We start from the raw sequence: 24,252 nt of genomic DNA, 5'->3' as shown, positions 1-24,252 counted from the left end.
ATTACAGACTAACTAAAGTTGAAAAAGTGAAAAAGCATAATAGGACCCCTTTAACATTAATCATTTGAGAATAAAGTATAACAATAATAATAATTTGCACGGTTTGATGTGATATGAGCTAACCGATCTTTAGATTTAATCACCATTGGTAGAGAGATTTATGGTAATGCTTTTTTCCTCAGTTGGTCAGAACAAACGTGGCAGACTTGTTACTTACTTGTTCAGATGACAATATATGGTGAAAATTCTTATTTGGGTCATATTCCAAGACGTAGGCTAGAATCTGTGATTGCGAAGTAAGCGATTTCTGAGAAACGCTGTTGAAAGTGGATCGAACCGAGCATCAAAACACACTTGTAGCCAATCACCAGTAAGGGGCATGTCCATTAGTGATGGGGGAGGTGCCTGTGTTGAATAGCATGTTCAGAAATTTGGGGGCGGAGGCAAGATAGGGGTGTGATTGTTTTGGGTAGGGGCGTGTTTGTTTAGGTGATTTCAAATATCAACAGCATTTCTCAGAAATCGCTTACTGCACCTTTAATGCAAGACATTAATGCATTTAACCTGCAGTTACAAATGCATAAATAATGTTTTGATGATTTAAAAACAAAATGTTCAATAGTGATATTTGAAACGATTTTGAGAAAAAAAAAAAAAGTAAAACATACCTTAAATATAGACCTAAAATCGCCAGTAGGTGGCGGCAAATCACTGCATGAGCAAATCATTCATTCAACCGATCCGTTCAACGGCTGATTCATTCAGTAACGAAACACTTTTGTGTGTTGCTCAGAGACATAAAACAGTTCTGCTGTGGCTTTGTTTGAAACTATTTTCCTTGACGAAATAGAGCAAAAACAGGAACTTGAGTCTAAAAAGTCAATTAATATTAATTTCTTATTTTATAAAATCAACATCACATTTGTAATCGTACTGATATTTGGAGAAAAAAACTGTACTCTTTTTGTGATATTAACTATATCAGACGATATAAATATAAAATACATATAAAAGTCATACGGGGCATATTTGCCCCCTTATCTTGAATTTTGGGGGAATTCTAAATGTATTTTAATAGACTAACTCATGCAGTGAAAGCGTGAACTCTATATGTGCTCGTGCAGTAGTCTAACCTGCATCATGTAGTGTATGCATGCACTCTCTGGGTGTGTCTATGTTTGGTTTTTGCAATATACTTGATAATCTCAAATTGCTTATTGTTTAAACAACAATTACGATATTATCATTGATGATATATATCACACATGTCCTACAGTTTCAAACAGGGAAGAAAGCAGGCAAGGATTTCATCATCAGCCAAGACAAACACTTTTGTGTTTTTCAATGTAGCATCATTGCGACAGAGGGGACTGACAGATCCCATCATCCCTCTCTCTCATTGGCAAGCTGACACACTTCACACCCTCTTTGGCCAATTAAAATGATCGCCATGAATGAAAGATTCCATGATTTTAACATGAAACATGTCCCTTCAGAGAGCGAAGCTACAGATGGCGGATCTGTAAAATGCTTCGGTCAGTAACAAATGATTTTCCTCACCATCAGAACAACCCGACAGGAATTTCACAGCAATCACTGATCAAACAAGTACTAGTTATGAGTCACACCATAGATGCTCATAGGGTGCTGATTTCACCAGATAACTATTTCCTGTTTACTCACTGATGTCACAGGCTAACACACTGTATTCACAAATCAAAAAATAACAGTTCAAAGGGTAAAAACAGAATGGTTTTAGTCCACTAGAAACTGTCGGGGTCTCCATGCATCCTGCTAGCAGGAATACTCACCTTCTTTAAGGGCTTTATCCATATTGAGAGACACCACAACCCTCCTGGTCTGGGCTGAATCCAGCAGAGGTACACAGAACCGGCCCTACGGAGTGAGGAAGACAATCATTAAACAATAAATCACTCATGACAACTTAACACAACACTCATTATGTAGAAAAGCAATTAAAAGACCCAGCTGAGGGACATTTTTTGCACCAGTTACAAGGGTTACAAGTCCTGCATTGATCCTACGCGGAATATATAGTACAAGTCTATTTTGGATCCAAAAGCAGTACTATTATCAGGTTGAGATTAACAACACAATCACAACAAAAAGCAACATAATACCAAAAGAACCAGGCAATAAAGTTTGGCTGATTTGTAAAAACTGGAATTTTCTATGTATATGCCAATAAATTGCGTAATATTTACTTTTGTGTATATTGATAGTCCAATATTTATCTTCTTGTTTTGTTTACAGTGTGAGTGAATCTCACTAACTATTTGTGTCATTTTATAAATATTTACATTTAAATTAAATATACATATATTTAATATTAAATATATATTAAAGATTTTTTATTTCTTTTTTAATTTATTATATTTAAATTTACCTCAAAATCATAAGAAAAATAAGCTTGTCTGTGCAGAGATGGATGGATGGATGGAGACAATATAATAATAATAATATTTTATATAATTTAAAGTTAAATACATAAATGTGATATTTTATTTATTGTTTTATATATATATATATACACATATACACACACCTCAAAATCATAAGGTAAATAAATATAAGATAAAAAGAATATAAATGTACATATAAATATAAAATACTATAGATAGATAGATAGATAGATGAATCGATTGCTATCTAGATGTCTATCTGTCTGTCTATCCATCCATCCATGCAGCTTCCTATATAAGCATGCCATCAGACAGTCATATTCTTTGAAACAATCACAGTGACAGTGCAAATTATTGTTTGGGTGTATTTGTGTAGATGTTTCCGTACCATTAACTTGTTGAATAAATCCACGAGCTTCGATGACTGTCTCCTAGTGGTGTCAAATATATATATATATGTGTGTGTGTGTGTGTGTGTGTGTGTGTGTGTGTATAAACATGTCATCACCATCAGACACAGTCACATTCTTTGAAACAATCACAGTGACCGTGTAAATTATTGTTTGGGTGTATTTGTGTGGATGTTGTGATGTGACATCAGCCTTACCATTAACTTATTGAATAAATCCATGAGCTTCGATGACTGTCTCCTAGTGGTGTCAAATCTGCTGATCTTCAGGGGGCTTCTCTTCACCAGCAGCCCAAGACACCCCAGCATGAAACAGAACAACGCGAAGGACATATAAATAAAGAGTTTGAGGAAAAAGGAGGTGAGTCCTCCAGAGCCGAGCTGGACGACCAGCACCGCCGCCGCGATGCCGAGGACCAGAGACGGGTAGACGGCGCTGCTGGGCATGAGGACATCCGACCTGCTGATGAGGATGCTGCGGCTTCGGCCATCAGGATGCATGCTGCTGCTGCTGCTGGAAATGACATGTCCTCACGTGTGCACAACTCAAGCTCACAGCCCAGATTTCACTCATCACAATGTGTGCGTTGAATTCATAGGGGGAACACAGATGAGCAGGGCTTCTGAGCCACTTTATACAAGAAATGCACATGCAACTGTTGCATCCGAGCAGTTCAATGACAACAGTGCACTTGAGATGATGATCAGCCAGATAACCTGGCTGGCTCTAGGACAGCTTAAATGGCTGCTAATTCAAATCCTCCGCAAATGCATAAGGAAGATCAAGGGCACTCAACGCACGTCAAGTTAAAGAAAACAAACCAAATGTCCACGTAAGCTCATCCAAATATATCAAAACATCTCGAAACGCGTTCAGGTCCATTGACGCTAATACAAATAACGGAGACGCATCACGCGATGATTTCAAATTTTAAGCCTCAGACGCGAAACTAAGATGTAAATACTAAGTGTTCACTCCCTGGTATGTTCATTATCCACCGCAACTGATCCAAAATGTGACGAAAAAATGAAACGTATTCTCAATCCGTCGCGGTGACAAGCGCTCTCAGCTCTGCTTTGATCCCCAGCTGTCTTTCGAGTGGCGAATTTGCGAGTTCTACTATTGAAAAGGGGTTGTATATGAATGTTAATTACGCAACGTGACGTTCGCTCAATAGCCCAGATTGATTGGCCGAAAAGCAGACGTTGGCGCGTATGCGGTAGTCGGTTAGCGAATGAGCGAATGAGACTCGCCTCATGAATAATAATTGTTCACTTGACTAGAAGCTAGACTAGAGGAAGGTTACCAAGCAACGTCATCATTATCTGATTAATATTCATAAGGCAAGTCTTTGCTGTAGTAGTAAAAGCGACACAGCGACTATGGAGCCTCGAGTGGGCCATTCATCACACACACACACACACACACACACACACACAATGGGACTCTAATACAACAGTGGAATGCCTTAAATCTTTTGAAAAATCCATGACCCGGACTGGTTATAACATACTTTTTGTGTCTGGTTGCTTGTTTTTGTTTTGTAGGGAAAATGGGGAATAATGAGTGCAAGTCTAGAAAATGTAATAGGCAGAGAGAGGACAACTGTACATGCAGGAGTCATTAAGGATTTATTTGAAATGGCAAATATTAAAATCATTTATAAAGCGTGTATATCAGCAAACGGGCTTAAGTGTATAGACCTATCACTGGTTACTATACTGAAAATAATTATATATGTGCACACACACACACACACACACACACACACACACACACTATGGCGTGATTGTAGTGTGGTTTTAAAGTTTGCAGACAAATGGTCTTTTTGCGCCACCTAATGTTCATCGTGAATATTACTCTTTACCTGGTCAACTGAGAAAATGTCTAAGTTTTTACTGTGCCTCATGAAACTCATCAAAGTTTTAATAATTGCTGTGTTGTTTATTCATAGTTCAGTCTTAAAAAAATATTTTTCATGATTTTAAAGCATTATTACAGAGGCCCTGCTGAGATAAAACTTCAAAAGAATTTTATTTTATTTTGTAAGTAAACATAAATCAGTAAAGAGGTGAAAATAAAATGGTGTATTATATAATATGTGGAATAAATATTAAAACGTCAGATCATTGAAGTTCGCACCCAAGACCAGCAGATGGCGAAAGAGCTCATTAATTTTCCGTGCTGGGTGGAACGCTGCTGTAAAAGCACATATATAGAATAAAAGTCCCCCTATAAATTACAATAAACAATATTAATAATATATTTAAATCTGTAAAGTGTGAATGAACAAATGTAGTTACAAATGAACAAAATAACAAAAAAAAAATTGTCTAGAAGAAACAACCTTTCTTTTATTGAATACATTGATTTTATTGAGAAAAAAATAGTACAAACCCTGTACTAAAGAGAATCTAGTTATTTAATCTACAGTAGAACAAATAACAATGTAATAAAATAATGCCTTAGATTCAAAGCAGTACACATCTTGACAGAGATGTGATACTAGCCAACTAGTCAAGTAATTTTATAGTAATCAGGAAAAAAAACCTGCTCTATGTGTTATCAAAACTGAGTAGATGTAGAGACCATTCACAAAACAACAGAAAACAGATGGAGAACATGGAGAAAATGATATAATAAAAGATCATATCTTAAAATAAAAATCTAAAATCTAAATCGTTCAGTGAAATGTGCAAATTGGTTTATCCAACACCAACATACTTTCTTCTACTCTATCAGCATTTAATAATACTTACAACTCAAAAGTAGAGGCAGTGCAGCAAAAAGCTGATAAAAATGTTTTTCTTGGCATTTATCTGACGCCATGGCACACACTAAGGCATAAAATATGTGTTTCATATTTGCGATCTTGCAGTCTTCCATCTGATATAGTGTTTGTGAGATGTGAGATGCAGTGGTGGAGTATTCTAGAGCGGCAGCAGTATATATATATATATATATATATATACTGTATATATATATATATATATGTGTGTATGTGTGTGTGTGTGCGACCCTTGACCACAAAACCAGTCTTAAGTCTCTGGGGTATATTTGTAGCAATAGCCAAAAAGACATTGTATGGGTCAAAATTATACATTTTTCTTTTATGCCAAAAATCATTAGGATATTAAGTAAAGATCATGTTCCATGAAGATATTTTGTAAATTTCCTACTACGAAGATATCAAAACTTAATTTTTGATTAGTAATATGTATTGCTAAGAACTTAATTTGGACAACTTTAAAGTCGATTTTCTCAATATTTAGATTTTTTTGCACCCTCAGATTCCAGATTTTCAAATAGTTGTATCTCGGCCATATATTGTCCTATCCTAACATACATCCATACACCAATAGAGCCGTTGTTGGGCAGTGGTTCGATCCCCAGCGTCTTGCACAAAACATTATACACATCTACTGTTCGGATGGGACCAGCGCGGAAGTTCATCTTGAAGTCTGGAGAGAACAAAACATAAAAAAATCTAATATATATATATATTCACACACTATACTCCAAATGTTTGGGGTCAGTTTATGCCCACCAAGGCTGCATTTATTTGATCAGAAATACAGAAAAAACAGTAATGTTGTGAAATATTATTAGAACTGATTTTTATTTGAGTATAATTTAAAATCTAATTTATAAACTTAATTTTTGATTAGTAATATGTATTGCTAAGAACTTAATTTGGACAACTTTAAAGTCGTTTTCTCAATATTTAGATTTTTTTGCACCCTCAGATTCCAGATTTTCAAATAGTTGTATCTCGGCCATATATTGTCCTATCCTAACATACATCCATACACCAATAGAAAGCTTATTTATTCAGCTTTCAGATGTATAAATCTCAATTTCAAAATATTGACCCTTATGACTGTTTTTTTGGTCCAGGGTTACATATATATATTTTATTTTATTTTAAAATTAAAACAAATTCTATGATACTCTACAAATTTAAATGTAAAAGTAAATTATTAAAGCTTATATTTTAAATATAATAAGCTAAAATATTCATATCATTTCAAATATACATAAATATACAGAGTAAAGGTATGCTGAATTTTACCTGGTCCCTGTGCCAAAAAGAATCCCCTCATGTCCATAAACTCATTATCATAACCGTGCCATCCGTGTTGCCAGCCCCCCGCCTCCTCCGTGCCGTTATTCCAGAAGGGCAGTTTGGCTTTATTCTGTAAAGACATGCAGACGTGCAGAGCTTAGCATATATTAGCCTGCAATGTTGGAATTAGACTGATGCCTTGGTGTTTCATCCTTTATTCGGCACAGAGGTCAGAGTGTGTTTTTGTAGTCAGCTAATAACGCATCACTGAGACAATCTGTTATATCAGGCAAGCACACAAGAGCAAGACTGTTGTTTTTGGCCTTTATATGCAAGACTGAATCATGACTGAAGTAATTCCTGTCAGCAGTCTTATTGGAAAAGTACAAAGCAACATATTAAATGGATCACAAGTAGATTTGGGGAAATTTCCACACCCTGCTGGGACGGATGGTGAAGTTTTAATAGTGCAGATAAGGACAGGTAGACTCAGCATATTGTTAATGCTTTAAATAAATACAATTATAGCATCTATATAGACATCTAGATTTGATTAGATTGTTATAATCATAAAACAACCCCATAAACAACCATGAGGACATTTAGGACAGATTGTGTAGAGAATAACCTCGGTGATAAACCATCCGGGCTCTGCGATGAGCGTCAGCGTCGAGACGAACCTCCCGTTCTTGTAGTGGAAGCGGTCTGGGATCTCTTGTTTCTTATAAACATTCATGTTGTCCACTGTGCTCAGGTTTTGATATATCTGAATTAACAAATACACACATTTTAAGTTTGAGCCACTGAAGTTCACATTTAATCCCAAAACCTAAGCACAAGGCATTAAACTTCTGTTTTAAATTTTGTATTTCCCATTATTTTCAATTGTGATTCTCATCAGATTTAAAATTAATTATTATATTAATTGTATAATTCTATTGTTATTATTTTATAAATTCAATTTATTAGTGCATGTTATTCCAAAGAAAAACTTGTTTGTCATAATATTTCATCAAAATGTAATAACTTATTCTACCTCTTTTCACCTATGTTTCATTATAATTGTATTATATTATCATTTTATTTTATAAATTTAATGCAGTTCAACATATACCACTATGTATACATATTTTATTATTTAAATAAATTCTCTTTCTTTTCACAGTATAGTAATGAGAACAAGATATTTTGAGTTTTGTGAAGAAAATTTCATAATGTAAAAATGCTATATATACAAAATACACACACAAAACACAGGCCAGTACATCAAAGTTAAAGCATACTTTACATGGTGAAATATCGCTAAAGTTAAAGTTTAAATCTAAATGGGGCCGACAGCAGGTCAAAGTTTTTCACATCGATGAACTCTGATGCTAAGCGTATTTCCCCCTCAAAATAGCAGATGTAAAATAAGAGAGGGTTGTTTTTGGAGCTGTGGCCTTGCTGTAAACACAAGTCTCATGGAAAACATGCAGAAATGGAACGAGAACAGAGACAGGTTGAGCTCACCTCTTCAAACTTGTCCTGTTTGGGCCACAGACTGACCACTGGCCCCCTGTCCATCATTTTAATGATGTGCGACATGTCAATGTACTTGTCCAGTTCAATGACTTTCTCCATCCACTTGAGGTCCGTCATGCCATGATCAGAGAACAGGACCACGTTTATATCATCTCTCATATTCTTCTCCTGACAAATAAATAAATTAGGGCTGTCAAATCGATTAATGGCGATTAATCGTATTCATGTAGCACGATATACCGATAAAGGTATCGCGATACCCTGCTTTTAAAAATGCCACGATTCCTCATTTTACTAGTACCGGTACTTTAAGAAAGACAGCGTTTAAATAAGAGCCGTATTTCCTACCCGGACAGTTTTATGTTTTTGTCGTGGTATCAGTTAAGTAGTAGTATCGAGATATTTTAGTCAGGTATCGTATCAAATTCAAAATTTTGGTATTGTGACAACACCAATCCAAAATAAAAGTTTGTGTTTACATGATATATGTGTGTGTGTACTGTGTATATTTATATGTATATATAAGAACTTCCAAAATGCAGTTTAAATGCAGCTTCAAAGGGCTCTAAAAAATCCTACAAAAAAGTCCTACATCGCTGCAGAAGTACCTTACTTACTACAAAATAGTTAGAAGTCAGAAGAACACGGACTGCAGGAAAGCAAGTTTGACGAATCAGTGGTCTGGCTTTTGCAAGTTAGACTCCAAAAAACACCTTTGCTCATGTGCAAACAAGTGCGCGCACAATCGCGGATGATTCATTTTCCACTCAAGTCGAGTCTACGTGTGCAATATACAATATCTTCTGTGATAATATAGTAAGTGTTGTTGTAATGATGTGCAATCTGACACTCAAAATTTAAGGCATTCTAAATTGTAGACGGCAAAAATGCTTCTGTATGCTTTTAATATTTATATAATTTAATATAGTTAACTTAATCTATATCACACGAAGAGTACCGTTTTTCTGAAGATATCAGCATGATAACTAATTTAATAATCATTTTATTCAGTTCAGTAAAGTTAGCAATAAGTTTAGACAATGTTTTAAATTATTTCAAATATCAGTATTCAACGTTTTATGTTAAAAACAAAACATTATTTATGCATCTGTAATTGCAGGTTAAATGCATCCATGTACCCTCTGAGCTACATTAAACTGTGTAAATACATCTAAATGCTATTTCAGATGCAGATTCCAGAAATGTTTTCTTATGTTGGAATGAAAGACACGTTTTTATTTGCTTCTTTTCCATTTTGCATTTACTTGTACTTTTACTTTCAATACTTAAGTACGTTTAAGATTTTAAAAATACTCTTCGTACTTAAGTACAATAAATATCACATACTTTAAGCCTTTTACTCAAGTAATATTCTAAACGGTGACTTCAACTTCTACCAAAGTACCGACCCAGTGTTTACAAAGTGAACATGCAAAGAAGGCCAAACGCCCTTTACAAAAAATGGTAAAACCGCGATGTAGGACGATTTTGAAGTTGGAGGAGAAAATGAGATGGGAGTTTTTCGACATTCCCTAACTGTCATGAACCAGAATACACAGAGTTCACGCAGAGCTAGACAAGACGAGCGTTTGAGCTTAAAAAGTATATCAATTGTAAATTTTTTTAGAAAATAACGATCGTTTCGCTAGATAAGACCCTTCTTCCTCGGCTGGGATCGTTTAGAGCCCTTTGAAGCTGCATTTAAACTGCATTTTGGAAGTTCAAACTCAGGGGCACCATAGAAGTCCATTATAAGGAGAGAAATCCTGAAATTTCTTTACAACTGAAGAAAGAAAGACATGAACAACTTAAATGACAAGGGGGTGAGTACATTATCTGTAAATCTTTGTTCTGGAAGTGAACTACTCCTTTAAGAAACATATGATTTATATTATACATAAATATATATTACATTTCTTAAATATATACATGTATATGTGTATTTATATATCCATATAAATATACACATTACATAGACATATATTATGTAAACACAAACTTTTATTTTGGATGCGATTAATCGATTTGACAGCCCTAAAATAAATACAAAATGTGTTTTAGATAGCCAGGTGGAACAGACAGCGAGTATTGTTTTTTTTCTCTCTTTCTTTCACCCATGTAAAAATACCTTGATTTTCTGGTTGAGGATCTGGAAAGCCTGGTCCAGTGAGCGAATAGCACGCTGTATTTCCGGAGAGCGCGGCCCAAAGTGATGTCCTTCCACATCAATCTTCTCGTAATAAATACCAGCCATGTCTGCTTTATTGCTCCTGTTTGAAACATATCATTCAAATAAAATCATCAAATAATAACAAACACACTTAAAGGAACAGTTTACCCAAAAATAAATGTAGATGATGTAGATGAGTTTGTTTCTTCATCAGAACAGATTAGGAGAAATTTAGCATTACATCACTTGCGCACCAGTGAATTCCTTTTGTTAGATTGTTTTCTGGAGTTAGTATGTTGGCCTTGAGCCCTCCTGAAGTTCTGTTTGCTTCATTGTGTTAATAAATTTCATTCTGTTTTGCATCTATAATGGTGTTGTGTTTAAGTTAGGAAAAGGGAAAACTTCCTCTTTTTTTCACCACTTTCTTTATTACTCCTTCCCATCCTTAAACTGAGAAGGAATTTAATATAAAAATTTGACAATGTTATCTACTATATGTTCTTGATTGTATTGTGAATGATTGGTTAGAGCATGTTACTCCAAATATATATATATATATATTTTTTATTATTTTTTTTTTTTTGCCTACATAATCTTTCATCAAAATGTTATAACTTACTTCCTCTTTTCTTTTCAACTGACATGACCTAGTTTGTGTTTGCTTTTGGCTAATTAGCACGTCTGGCTCCATCTAGGCAGAAAAGCTAGAATTATCTGTGTTAATGATTTCTGAGCAGGCTTGCGGTCTTACTTTAACACATTAAGAGCGCTCTCCATGGAGTCGGTCAGGTTCTTCTCTGAAGGATTGTACACATATTCCTCACAGAATGTAGGTCTGACTCCAAGAATTGTCACTTCACAACCTGAACGGACAGAAACACTTTAGACCATGTGACCAGCGTTTATATGCATTTGAGAGAGATCAAAAAGGCTTTTGAAAGCTTGAACACTCCACTTGAAAACCTTGCAAGCTTTTTTTTAATGTCAAGTAGCAGTAGAAGTCTGGCATGGGAGGAAGCTCTGTGTGACCACGGGGTGAATTTAAAAATCCCTTTATTTATACTGTACACTATAGCGTTACTAACATTTTAAAATAAATTAATATTTTTATTCAGCAAGGATGCATTACATTTATCAAAAGTGACAGTGAAGACATTTATAATACATAATATATAAAAGATTTCTATTGCAAATAAATGCTTTTCTTGTCAACTTTCTATTCAACAATCCTGAACTGTTTTCAACATAAGAAGAAATGTTTCTTGAGCAGTAAATCAGCATATTAGAATGATTTCTGAAGGATCATGTGACACTGAAGACTGGAGAAATGATGCTGAAAATTCAGCTTTGCATCACAGGAATAAATTACATTTGAAAATATATTCAAATACAAAACAGTTATTTTAAATTGCAATACTATTTCACTATATTACAGATTTTACTGAATTTTACCACTATTAAAACCTTTTCATAAAATTGTGATACATAAGAAGTGACATCATTAGATCCCTTTCTACAACGCTGAAGCAAGTAAATCATCTCCATTTATCTTCCATCATCTCTTATTTTCTCGATTTCTACAAGCATTTGGTTCCAAAACCACATCAATTAGGGTATTTAGACATGGGATAAAAATCTCAAAGAAAAATATATAAAATAATTAGGAATTTAAACAGATCATATATTTATTTGAAGCTGACAAACAGCATTTTCAAAGTTTAAGCGCTTCACATTTACTGACCCATTTATGAAAAATTACAAAACATTTTTACAATCATTTTCCAGTCCCGCATACGCCGTGTATAACAAACCAGTTCAGACGTACACTAACCTGGCCAGTAGTACATGTAGACTCTCTTTCCTAGCTTCTGCATGGTGACCCACAGCGGCTCTGATCCGTCCCACCACATGGGCAGACGGCTGTCTGAATTAGTTCCAATCAGGAACTCCTTCATGGTGTCTTTATCCCACATGTAATTCCCAGTCATCTGGTGCACCTCGCAGTAGCGTCCTGAAACATGAGGAGGAGTGCAGAATGAATATTTACAGCACACGAGGGTGGATTTTAATCAGCACGCCTCAGAGGTTCATTTGATTAAAGAGCTTCATTCATTTAATTACATTGCTCATATGTTGCTCTTTTAGCTTTAGCTCAGGAGACTCCACACAGCTTACAGATGTTTCAGTGTCTTTGGATAGCCTGTAAAAACAATGGAACATTTGTCCCCTCAAGTAGCCTACTTCAGGCTCTGTGGAGTTAAAGGCACACAATGAAGATTAGATTATTTAAAATAAAACATTAGAAAAAATACTTTCTGAGTAAGTTCAATATATAACGTTAATAACAAACCCAGGAATGTTTCAGAAATATCAATACAATTTTTCCATCAAGCTGTCACAGCAAAATGACCTGCTCAGTGAGTGTCTGACACCTGTAAACGATTAAAGATCTTTTCAACCTTTTACTCAGGCCAAAATCATGACATTTCTGAGCTGTTTACTCAGATTTTTCTATTGGTGACAGAATGAGTTGGAATGAGTCGGCCTGATGCGTTTAAAAATTTTACATTTAAAAAAAAGAAAAAACATTTTTTTGGAACGGTTAATCTCTCACCCCCGCATTTGTTTCTCCACTAGAAGCATGTAATGTATGCAAAATATGATACAGATAATTTGTCATTTAGGATATTTTCAAAGAATGTATCTTTTTATCAACAGGTACTTCAGGATCTGATTGATAATTTTAGCAATGGTTTTGTTCACTGATAAACTTTTGACTGTTTCTGATATCAGATGACTCTCTCTATTAGGCCACAACTGCCCCTTTGTTTCTCCACTAGAAGTAGAGGCAGTTGTGGCCTCTTTTCCACCTTCAGGAACCACAACTGAGGTCCTTGAGCAAGGCACCGAACCCCCAATTGCTCCCCGGGCGCCGGAGCAAATGGCTGCCCACTGTTCTGGGTGTGTGTTCACGGTGTGTGTGTGTGTGTGTGTTTACTACTCACTGCTGTGTGTGTGCACTTGGATGGGTTAAATGTAGAGCACAAATTCTGAGTATGGGACACCACACGTCACAACAATGGCAGAACACTCGCATTTTCTTTGTTATTCTTGATCTCTGTCAGGACTTCCTAAATGAAGATCTTGTTACCTGGGCAAACAATGCAAATGCAGGAAAGAGGCATTGCGCTTATCCAAGAGTACAACAGACTCCTGTCAGAGACTGAAGAACTAACGCAGTTCATTATGCAGATTGTCAGAGAGCACCAAAATCAGTTTCCAGGTCTCTGCAAGAGTACTGTGGTTGAAGGACTTGTCGGATCATCATAAATATCTAGATCAGATCTCAGTTTTGTTCGAAGCTCACTTTCTTCATTAGTACAGTAATTTCACTTTTTAACTTTCTGCTTCTGCGTCTGCAAGAACTTTGCGGCTGAAGGACATTGGATTGTCATCACAATCTAGATGTGATCGCAAATTTTCAAAGATCAGTTCTCATCAGCAGCATTGTAATTGAAATTTTTTTATTTTAAGATTTTATTTTTGGCGTTTTATGCCTTTATTTCGATAGGACAGTAAGTGGACAGGAAGCGAAATGGGGGGGATGGGATCGGGAAAGGTCTGCGAGCCGGGACTCGAACTCGGGACAGCTGACGTGCAATGGCGCTACATGCCGGTCTAACAACATTGTTCTGTGTTCTCGTTTTTAAACGAATTCACACTTTACTAATGGTCCTGTATTATTATTAATTACATGCTGTTATGGTCATTAAGCTAGATGTGATCGCAAATTTTCAAAGATCAGTTCTCATCAGCAGCATTGTAATTGAAATTTTTTTATTTTAAGATTTTATTTTTGGCGTTTTATGCCTTTATTTCGATAGGACAGTAAGTGGACAGGAAGCGAAATGGGGGGGATGGGATCGGGAAAGGTCTGCGAGCCGGGACTCGAACTCGGGACAGCTGACGTGCAATGGCGCTACATGTCGGTCTAACAACATTGTTCTGTGTTCTCGTTTTTAAACGAATTCACACTTTACTAATGGTCCTGTATGATTATTAATTACATGCTGTTATGGTCATTAAGACAGAATTTCAATTTTGTTGAGCACACCATAAATGTAGTCCAATCTCTGCAAAATTTGGTTTGTTTACATTTCTCATGAAGGGGACTTGACTGGGCGGGTTAGAGCAGAAGATTTCAAAAGTCCAAAAATAAGGGCCACCCTATTCATCAGACATCATCTTTCAAACATGTGAATACGTTGAGCTTAGGAACTTTTTAGGCAGATTTTTAACGTTTTAGTTGGACTATCTAATGCTTTCAATGATGAAGCAGATGTTACATCAGCATCACACAATCCTTCGGAAATCATTCTAATATGCTGGTTTGCTGCTCAAGAAACATTTCTCATTATTATCAATGTTGAAAATAAGAAAAAAGGTCAACACCAGCAGATTTTTCAAAGCCTCTACGTTTTAGTATTAAACATCAGTGTGTAACACTGTTTATGCAAAAGACATGAATGATTCCTCAAATCATACAGCAAAGGATAAAGGAATAATTCACCCAAAAATGAAAATTTGCTGAAAATGTATACACCCTCAGGCCGTCCATCATGTAAATGAGTTTGTTTCTTCAACAGAACAGATTTAGAGAAATGTAGCATTAAATCACTTGCTCACCAACGGATCCTCTGCAGTGAATGGGTGCCGTCAGAATGAGAGTCCAAACAGCTGATAAAAACATGACAGTAATCCACAAGTAATCCACTCCACTCCAGTCCACCAATTAATGTCTTGTGAAGTGAAAAGTTGTGTAAAATATGAGTCTTCTATTCATAATATCGTTTTGTCTGGAAAAGTTGTCTTGTCTGAATCAGGAGAGACAAAAGCACAGATCAAGCACTGTTTACAAGTGAAACAGTTCTAAACAAATATGTTGGTGGATTTTGATGTGAGAGGACAACAGGGGATGAAATTTATTACTGGAGGAAGCCTTATTATGGCTCACTTACTTTATTATGGACTCATATTTTGTCCAAAAGCGACTGTTTGTAGTTAAAATGCATTAATGATGGAGTTGTTTCTTACAAACACGCAACTTTTTGCTTCACAAGACATTAATTGATGGACTGGAGTCATGTGAATTACTTATGGATTATTGTGATGTTTTTATCAGCTGTTTGGACTCTCATTCTGACGGCACCCATTCACTGCAGAGGATCCACTGGTGAGCAAGTGATGTAATGCTACATTTCTCCAAATCTGTTCTGATGAAGAAACAAACTCATCTACATATTGGATGGCCAGCTGAGGGTGAGTAAATTGTTAGCAAATTAAATTTTTTTTGGTGAACCATTCCTTTAAGGAGAAGTGTGATATGACTATTCTAAGGGATCTGATTTAAAAAGGCCAAAAAAAATATGATAAACACACACTAAAAGATAGACCCATCTAGCAAACACAGAAACACACTAGCAACCAAATAGCAAGGCTTTGGCAACCACCCAGAGCACCTACTGTATAGCAGTGATGAGTTTTGCCTAGACCAGTATGTTTAATTTTAACATACTTGCCCATGCAAATTTTAATTTCTAATTTAATTTCATTTACTTCTGGGATATTGATGATAATGATCCTTGACTGCTTGGACACGTAATTTTAAACTGAAGTGTTAAATTTAAACTGCTGCTGTACAGACTTACACAGTACATAGAGCAGGGTCAGCGTGTCCAAATGAAAGCATTAAAACAAACAAACACACTCCTTTAATAACACAAAGCCTGCTATAAAGCAATTAGCATGTCAAGAACCTTTGGCCATTCCTGCAAGTTACAGGCCTAAGAACTACTACTAATACTTTACAGTATAACGTTCATTAACAAATCACAAATATTATAAGACGCTCAACAGATTCAAAAGTAGTTCATGCACACTTGAATATGAATTATGTATTTCAAAATGCTGCATTTATGATGCATTTTATACAGTAAAAATATTGTGATATTATTACAATTAAAAAGAACTGTTTTCTATTTTAATATATTTTAAAATGATGGAAAGCTGAAATTTCAGCATCATTACTCCAGTCTTCAGTGCCACATGATCATTCAGAAATCATTCTTATATGATGACTTGCTGCTCAAGCAACATTTCATATTGTTAGACGTTGAAAACATTTTTTCTTTTTAATATTTTTGTGGAAACAGCATTTATTTGAAATCTGAGTAACATTATAAATGTTTTTACTGTCACTTTTGATCAATTTAATGCATCCTTGCTAACTATATTTTTCTAAGTAAAACTAATTGCATTTAAATATTATATAAATGTAGTAATGTTTGCTTAATGGTATTAATAACAGTTATTCTAAGACAGTTTGCACTGTGGCCAGATAAGAGGTCGGGCTGACGTCCCTCACGGTGTCCCAGCTTTGCTCTCATTGTTTGATTTCTTTGTCAAAGCTGAAGCCCAGTTGTCACGGCAGACTATCTTCTGAAGCTTTGTTGAAAAGAGAATGTGCCCAAACAAAACAACTGGCATCAGCAGAGCGGTAAAGCGTAGGCTCTGATCATGAGCTTCTCTGATTGGTGGACGTCGGGTCAAAGCGTGTGTGCTAGAGCTCAGCCTGCATGGCCTTTGTTACTGAAGTCCGGCATACAGACAACATATACTGTATCACCATGTGATTCAGCAACACGATTCACTGACTCAACTGAGTGGACGTGATCAGAAATGCTTGTGCAATTTTTTTGACATGGTTAAGTGGAATTCATTTTTAATTTAATTTTAATGTCTCCTGAGAGATTACAAAAATTACAAACAAATAGGCATAGACTGATCATCTACACACAACCCCAAAATAAAGATGTAAAACAAATCTGCTACAGGGTCATTCCATGTCAAATCAATCAAATTTCAGAAATTTCCCCTGCTCCATTTTTTTATTTTGTCAATATTTTTTTCTGAAGAAAGATAAACAGGTATAGTGATGAAAGTCAAAATATTAAATGTCACAGATGTATATTTACTGAGTAAATTGTAACCACTGATTCTTCACACGACGCAGTGCAGAATCAGTGGTTAGTTACAACTCATTATACCACGATACCACAGTAGTATAATTCTAAAATTAATCTGTGTTCCCATCATTTCACCGATGACTACTTCTCCAATCTCAGGTGAGTTCAATGGGGAAGTGAAAATAAGCTGCTTTTAACTGTCACAGTGCAGAGCACAGAGTTTTGTTGCCATGTTAATATCCACATGAACGAGCTACAGCGTTTGAGAGGGGTTCAAGTTTTCGCGGGATGTCCACGTAGGATGTAGGCGGGCATTATGCAAATGTAAGAATTTGTGACGTGTGAAATTTGCAAAATGGGATTCTAATTTAGAACAGCTCGTTTAAGTGATTCAGAGTCGACTCTTTCTTTTGAGAGACAATAACTTTATTTAGGGCTGCACGATTAATCGGATGCGATTGTCAAGCGTATCTTGTCAGTAAAGCCGGTTCTGTGATTAGTAGTAAATCTCCAGCACGTGCTTTCAGATGGAGCAGCGTTTACTACACAGAGCTGTAGTTCACTGACAAGCTACGCAAAATCGCCATTCATAATCACAGACGATTTAATCGTGCGATTATGAAATCGAAGATATCGTTCTGTGATTATAAAAGCTGTTGGCGTAGCTTGTCAGTGAACTACGGCTCTGTGTAGTAAATGCTGCTCCACCTGAAAGCGCGAAAATACCACATTTAATAACGTTTTTACTCCAAACTCACTTCATATCGTCAGTCGAGTGTTTGAAATAAATCCTTCTGTGAGATGATGTGGCTTCTTACACAGAATAAGGCACACAACATATTTCATAGTATTCTAGGCAGTGATAAAGGCTATGTCGATTAGCATTGCATTATTATATACTTTATTATAATAAAAATTATAATAAGACAAACTTGGATAAACCTTATATTGTTGTAGTTGTGTGTTTATTAGTCACGTTGAATTAAAGGGGTCATATGATGCTGCTAAAAAGAACAGTATTTTGTGTATTTGGTGTAATGAAATGTGTTTATGCGGTTTAAGGTTAAAAAAACACATTATTTTCCACATACTGTACATTATTGTTTCTCCTCTATGCCCCGCGTTGTTAGAACGAGCCGTTTTAGGTAGGCGTGGCTGACTCTTAACTTTTATAAAGAATATCTTTTTGGATTTGAGACTTTAGTCTTTGCAACTTTACAGATCTTCTTTATGCACCAAGAGCTTGTAACAGTCCAAAGAGAAAGGAAAAATTTAAATCGCATCATATGACCCCTTTAATGAAAGCAGTTAAATCTTCTGTTTATTCAGCAACAGCTATAGGGATTTCCTGGGTTTTTTCTGCAGGGCGTATTTGGAATTTCAGCGGGAGAGCACCCTCTGGCCTTCGGATGGAGATTTACTGCTGATCACAGAACCGTGCTTTACTGAAAGATATGCATGACAACCGCAGCTTCTGCCTAATCGCGATTTATCGCCTTTGCGATTTAATTTTTATTAATTGTGCAGCCCTAACTTTATTTATGATGCACTTTCAGCTTTACAACTTTGCAGACTGTTTACATTCACATACAGCTGCATTACACACTGCATGAAATATAATTTTCAAAAAGCCATAATAGGGGCACTTTATTAAACTTTCCTTTGGCATCCTCATTTTTAAGGCTCTATGGTTCAGTTACAGAGGTATTGGAATCTCAATATGATTCCAGGAGTCCATCGTAAAAAAAATAAAAAGTACATATTTTCAATGGTCAAAAACCAAATATGTGTCACCTGGCATTCAGCTGACACTTTTTTTCTTTTAAAGTCTGCGTAAACCGGAAGTTGCGACCGACTTTACTTCCGTATTGTGACGTACTTCAGAGAGCAACGGAATATTGAATGAGAAAAACAGAGGGCGTGGCTTGTTTTTTCTACTGCGAACTGATTGGATATAGTAAAGTAGGCGTTTCATTCAAACAACACTGACAGTTGAGGGGCGTGTTTAAGGATGTTATGCTCAAGTCATCAGAGAAGGTCCGTCATTTTAGAAGGGAGGTGCATTTTCAGATTTGTATTAAAGATTACGAAGGCAAAACATTATTTTTTTTTTTGTGGATTGACTTGCACGGATGAATTGTTCACCACAAAAATAGCAGTGTGCGCTAACAAAATAAATATAGTCAATTTTGATTTCATGAGTACTTTAAAGAGGAAGGTCTGAAGAATGAATAATGTTGAAACTAGAAATGCATCTTGTTTCCCTCTATCAAAACAAGTGCATAGAACATACCTGTCTGAGTGCTAAAAATGCACTGAAATTATCAAGTTTAGGCACTTTGCCTTGCTCTCTGTAGTCTATTCATAAGATTCTATATTTGAAAGTTTTTGTTCATTTTAACAACTTCTGTAACTAATACTTGTAACAATGTTTGAAACAAATCCTACGCCTAAGTGTGGTTGCTTTCCCCATACAGTGTATTAACATCAATAAACCCAAGATTTGCCTCACCTGGATTAACTAGAATTTATTTTTCTTTTTTATTGTTATCACATGTTAAGCATAGTCATAGATCAAGTAATATCTACTGCTAAGGGGCATATTTGGAGGAATCACTGTTAGTAAATCAAACTTTGAAACATTTAAGGTCTCGCACACTTGAAATAATTAACACTGGGTAATGCTAAACCCTAAAAGAATCTTATTTTACATTCCACTCTGTTCATACTTTACCCAGAGTTAACTATTAATCCTGGTTATTCATTATCTGACATGTCACACTATACATTCCTAAACCCTGTGTTACTGTTATTATTTGCATACTTGCAGTGTCAACATTCATGACTAGATAAACACAAATTCACATTAGGTTTTCATCCATTGTAAATGGGTAGGATTCCACAATTTGGATATTGAGTCGTATTGGGCTTCCCATATCTCTGGGAATTAACCATACAGGGCTTAAAAAAGTAAGATTTCAAAAGAAAAGTTTCTTATGAATCAGAATCTAAAATTATATTAAAATATTAAATATTTAATACTACTTGAGTTACAGGCATGCAGACTTTTGAGGGGGGAAAAATTTAATTTTTGGCACTCAAACAAATATGTTCTGTGCGATTGTCTTGATATTGAAAAACAAGATATATTTCTACTTTCAATATTATTATTTGTTCTTCAGACATTGTCCTTTAAATACAATTTAAAAATCTGCTGGTTGACAAAATAACCACATTTGGTTTTTAACCATTGAAAATGGGATAAAAGTCAACAACTGAGTCACATTGGGCTCTCTATATCTCTGGGATTGAGACATATAGGGCCTTAAAAATGAGGATTACAAGTTAATTAAGAACCACATTCTAAAATCATATTCATATCTTTAATACTTCTTGAGTTACAGGCATGCAAACTTTGGAAAAATAATATTTATTGCACTCAGACAGGTATGTTCTTTGCAATTGTTTTTGACAATTCTAGTTTCAACATTATTTGTTCTTCAGACTTTCCCCTTTAAAAGAAAAAAAGTACCATATTTATGCAAAGTGACACATATTTGGCTTTTGTCCACTAAAAAAAAAATGTGTACAATTTAACAATTTACTCCTGGAGCCATATTGAGAATCCAGTATGTCTTTAAAAATGAAGATGCCAAAAGGAAAGTTTGTTAAGACCCCAAATCTAAAAGGGCATTAAGATATCTTTAATACTTCTTGAGTTACAGGCATGCAAACTTTGAAGAAAAAAACTTGAAAAGTGCTTTTTCCCATTTTTCAACGGACCACTGGCATATAATGCAACAAAGATAGCTAAAGTCAACAGATTGTCATTGAACTAATAGGCAACCAATCTCTGTGTAAAACTAATATAATGATGCCAACATCATTCATTTTTACCCTCCTGTAATTTGGCTCTAAATCTCAGGTGAAATTTTTCATTTCGACCCCCCTCTACAAAATAGTGGATTACTCAGTAAATATACATCAGTGACATTTAATATTTTGGCTTTCATCACTATATATGTTTACCTTTTCTCAGAAAAAAATATTGACAAAATCTAAAATTTGAGCCGGGGGTTGAGTTTACACAGAATGACTGTGTGTGTATATATATATATATATATATATATATATATATATGTATACTTTGTAAGATATTTCCATCTGCTGGTATACCGATAAATAAATCTCAATGAAAGTAAGCTGTTTTTCTGTTGTCTTTGTGGATGAAGGACTCATCATTTGTGCCTGGCGCCTGTGATTAATGGCCCTGTTCAAACAATAATGAATGAGCAGATCTCAGATCCAAAAGATCTCTATTGTTCTAAAGTAAGAGTATTTTTTAATGACCTTTATACTCTTTTTGAACTGTTTTTGTATATGAGTGTACTACAAAATGTCATGGAATGCATTGGTAAAGCACTACGGTGACAAAACAATGATTTAGGCTAGGCTTCACAGGCATTTGGAACTCATTTAGGGATCCCGGAGTTCATAACATCTTACATCCCACTAGATTACTCATAATAAAGAAAATAAATGTTCAAAAGACCTAAACCAATAACTTATAACTGCAACACAAGAAGTGATACTGTAACATGATGGTGTTTTATCAAATGTGTGTTTTTTTTTTTTTAGCAAAAATAAACTCGAAAGTAGCTAAGATTGCATATGAAAAACATGACAGAAAATATACTAAAAAGTCGTGACTCGTGAGTGGTCATAATTGGTAAAAACTTACCTGTCATTAGAGAGTAATAGTTCGGATAGGACAGACTGGGGAAATCTGGAGTTATGTAATCAACTTTCACACCGTTTTCCACGATTTCTCTAAATCCGGCCAAGTTCTGTAAATCGTCCATGTAATCATAACGGAAGCCATCGATCAGAAACACCAGGAGTTTGCGGTTTGCGTCGCAGCATCGAGACAGAAGTAGAATAAAAGCGGCGAGGATGTTCAGCACGGCTCGAGTCATGATGCTCTAAAACTGAGAGCTGAAGTGAACTGACTGATGGAGAGATGAACACACTCATCGCGCTGATTCATGAAAAACTCTCCGTCTCAATGGGCGTGTGTCGGGGAGAGTCCACGACCACTGCAGGGACAGATAGCCAGCGTTCTGGTCTCCCCTTTAAAATGGTTAATCTTTTATATATATATATATATATTGCATTTTTGTTAGTATTTTAAATTTTATATATAATTTTAATAGTTAAAAAAAAAAAAAAAATTTTACATTTAACTTGGCAGTGTGTGTACACAAAGACCCTATAATCATAAAATTCCACCCAGTGCTTTTTTTAAATCGCCACAAATCATAAGCACTTTCTCAAATCAAGCCGTTCCAAAGTCATAAACTATGCATCATTTGAAAGCTAAAACAATCCAGATTTATCTTCTGAACTAGTTTTTTAAATCAGTACACCAGAGAGGAAATGGTTAAATGAAATGCTGAAGAACTGGCCATTTAAGTTAGTTCAGCGAATACTTAACCCCTCATGAACAACTATCTAAATCTGTTTATCTTCATTCACTTCCAGTAAAGGAATATTTAAAATGCAGCTGACGTGGGTTTAAGCTCAAAAAGTACCTAAACAGAACCTAAAAGTCCTCTTCAAAACGATGACCCAGCTAATAATTCAGATAAGCAGATACTTGAACTCCTGATGACTACTCTAAATTAGGCCTTTGTAAAAGAGATAGTACATAAAGACATTTTTCCTTGTCTTGTGTATTTAATTAAGAATGGAGGTAGTAAACAATTATATAATTTTATATAAGCTAAGACTTGTTTACACACAATGTCTGTGTGTGTATATATATATATATATATATATATATATATATATGTATACTTTGTAAGATATTTCCATCTGCTGGTATACCGATAAATAAATCTCAATGAAAGTAAGCTGTTTTTCTGTTGTCTTTGTGGATGAAGGACTCATCATTTGTGCCTGGCGCCTGTGATTAATGGCCCTGTTCAAACAATAATGAATGAGCAGATCTCAGATCCAAAAGATCTCTATTGTTCTAAAGTAAGAGTATTTTTTAATGACCTTTATACTCTTTTTGAACTGTTTTTGTATATGAGTGTACTACAAAATGTCATGGAATGCATTGGTAAAGCACTACGGTGACAAAACAATGATTTAGGCTAGGCTTCACAGGCATTTGGAACTCATTTAGGGATCCCGGAGTTCATAACATCTTACATCCCACTAGATTACTCATAATAAAGAAAATAAATGTTCAAAAGACCTAAACCAATAACTTATAACTGCAACACAAGAAGTGATACTGTAACATGATGGTGTTTTATCAAATGTGTGTTTTTTTTTTTTTAGCAAAAATAAACTCGAAAGTAGCTAAGATTGCATATGAAAAACATGACAGAAAATATACTAAAAAGTCGTGACTCGTGAGTGGTCATAATTGGTAAAAACTTACCTGTCATTAGAGAGTAATAGTTCGGATAGGACAGACTGGGGAAATCTGGAGTTATGTAATCAACTTTCACACCGTTTTCCACGATTTCTCTAAATCCGGCCAAGTTCTGTAAATCGTCCATGTAATCATAACGGAAGCCATCGATCAGAAACACCAGGAGTTTGCGGTTTGCGTCGCAGCATCGAG

At 35.3% G+C, this 24,252-nt stretch overlaps 2 protein-coding genes across 2 annotated transcripts in view; both read right to left on the bottom strand.

The window, feature by feature from the left end:
* Positions 1-3,934, bottom strand: part of snx25 (sorting nexin 25) — a 62,027-nt gene extending 58,093 nt beyond the window's left edge. Inside the window, exons 1-2 of the mRNA XM_016515222.1 lie at positions 3,031-3,934; positions 1,812-1,896 (exon numbers count right to left, since the gene is read on the bottom strand). Coding sequence (XP_016370708.1) covers positions 1,812-1,896; positions 3,031-3,333 — 388 coding nt within the window. The 5' untranslated portion in view covers positions 3,334-3,934. The remainder of the gene's footprint in view (positions 1-1,811; positions 1,897-3,030) is intronic.
* A 1,454-nt stretch (positions 3,935-5,388) lies between these two features.
* On the bottom strand, positions 5,389-22,720 carry LOC107710454 (ectonucleotide pyrophosphatase/phosphodiesterase family member 6). Its single transcript, XM_016515221.1, has 9 exons — positions 22,357-22,720; positions 12,422-12,601; positions 11,342-11,453; positions 10,549-10,690; positions 8,409-8,588; positions 7,528-7,665; positions 6,906-7,029; positions 6,180-6,294; positions 5,389-5,404 (listed from the first exon to the last, which is right to left on the bottom strand). Exons 1-9 carry the CDS (start codon positions 22,589-22,591, stop codon positions 5,389-5,391), a joined length of 1,242 nt encoding a protein of 413 aa, XP_016370707.1. The 5' UTR covers positions 22,592-22,720.
* Between the last annotated feature and the right edge of the window lie 1,532 nt (positions 22,721-24,252).

Source organism: Sinocyclocheilus rhinocerous, unplaced genomic scaffold (genome assembly GCF_001515625.1).
Source record: "Sinocyclocheilus rhinocerous isolate Xijiao unplaced genomic scaffold, SAMN03320098_v1.1 scaffold297, whole genome shotgun sequence".
NCBI classification, from domain to species: domain Eukaryota; kingdom Metazoa; phylum Chordata; class Actinopteri; order Cypriniformes; family Cyprinidae; genus Sinocyclocheilus; species Sinocyclocheilus rhinocerous.
Note: the sequence above shows the minus strand (reverse complement) of the source record. Positions and strands in the feature narration are given on the sequence as shown.

Coding starts and splice junctions, on each gene's coding strand:
- LOC107710454 (XM_016515221.1), bottom strand. CDS start 22,591: ATGACTCGAGCCGTGCTGAACATCCTCGCCGCTTTTATTCTACTTCTG. Junction 11,454..12,421: donor CTACATGTACTACTGGCCAG/GTTAGTGTACGT, acceptor CTGTCCGTTCAG/GTTGTGAAGTGACAATTCTT. Junction 7,030..7,527: donor CCGGATGGTTTATCACCGAG/GTTATTCTCTAC, acceptor ATGTCTTTACAG/AATAAAGCCAAACTGCCCTT.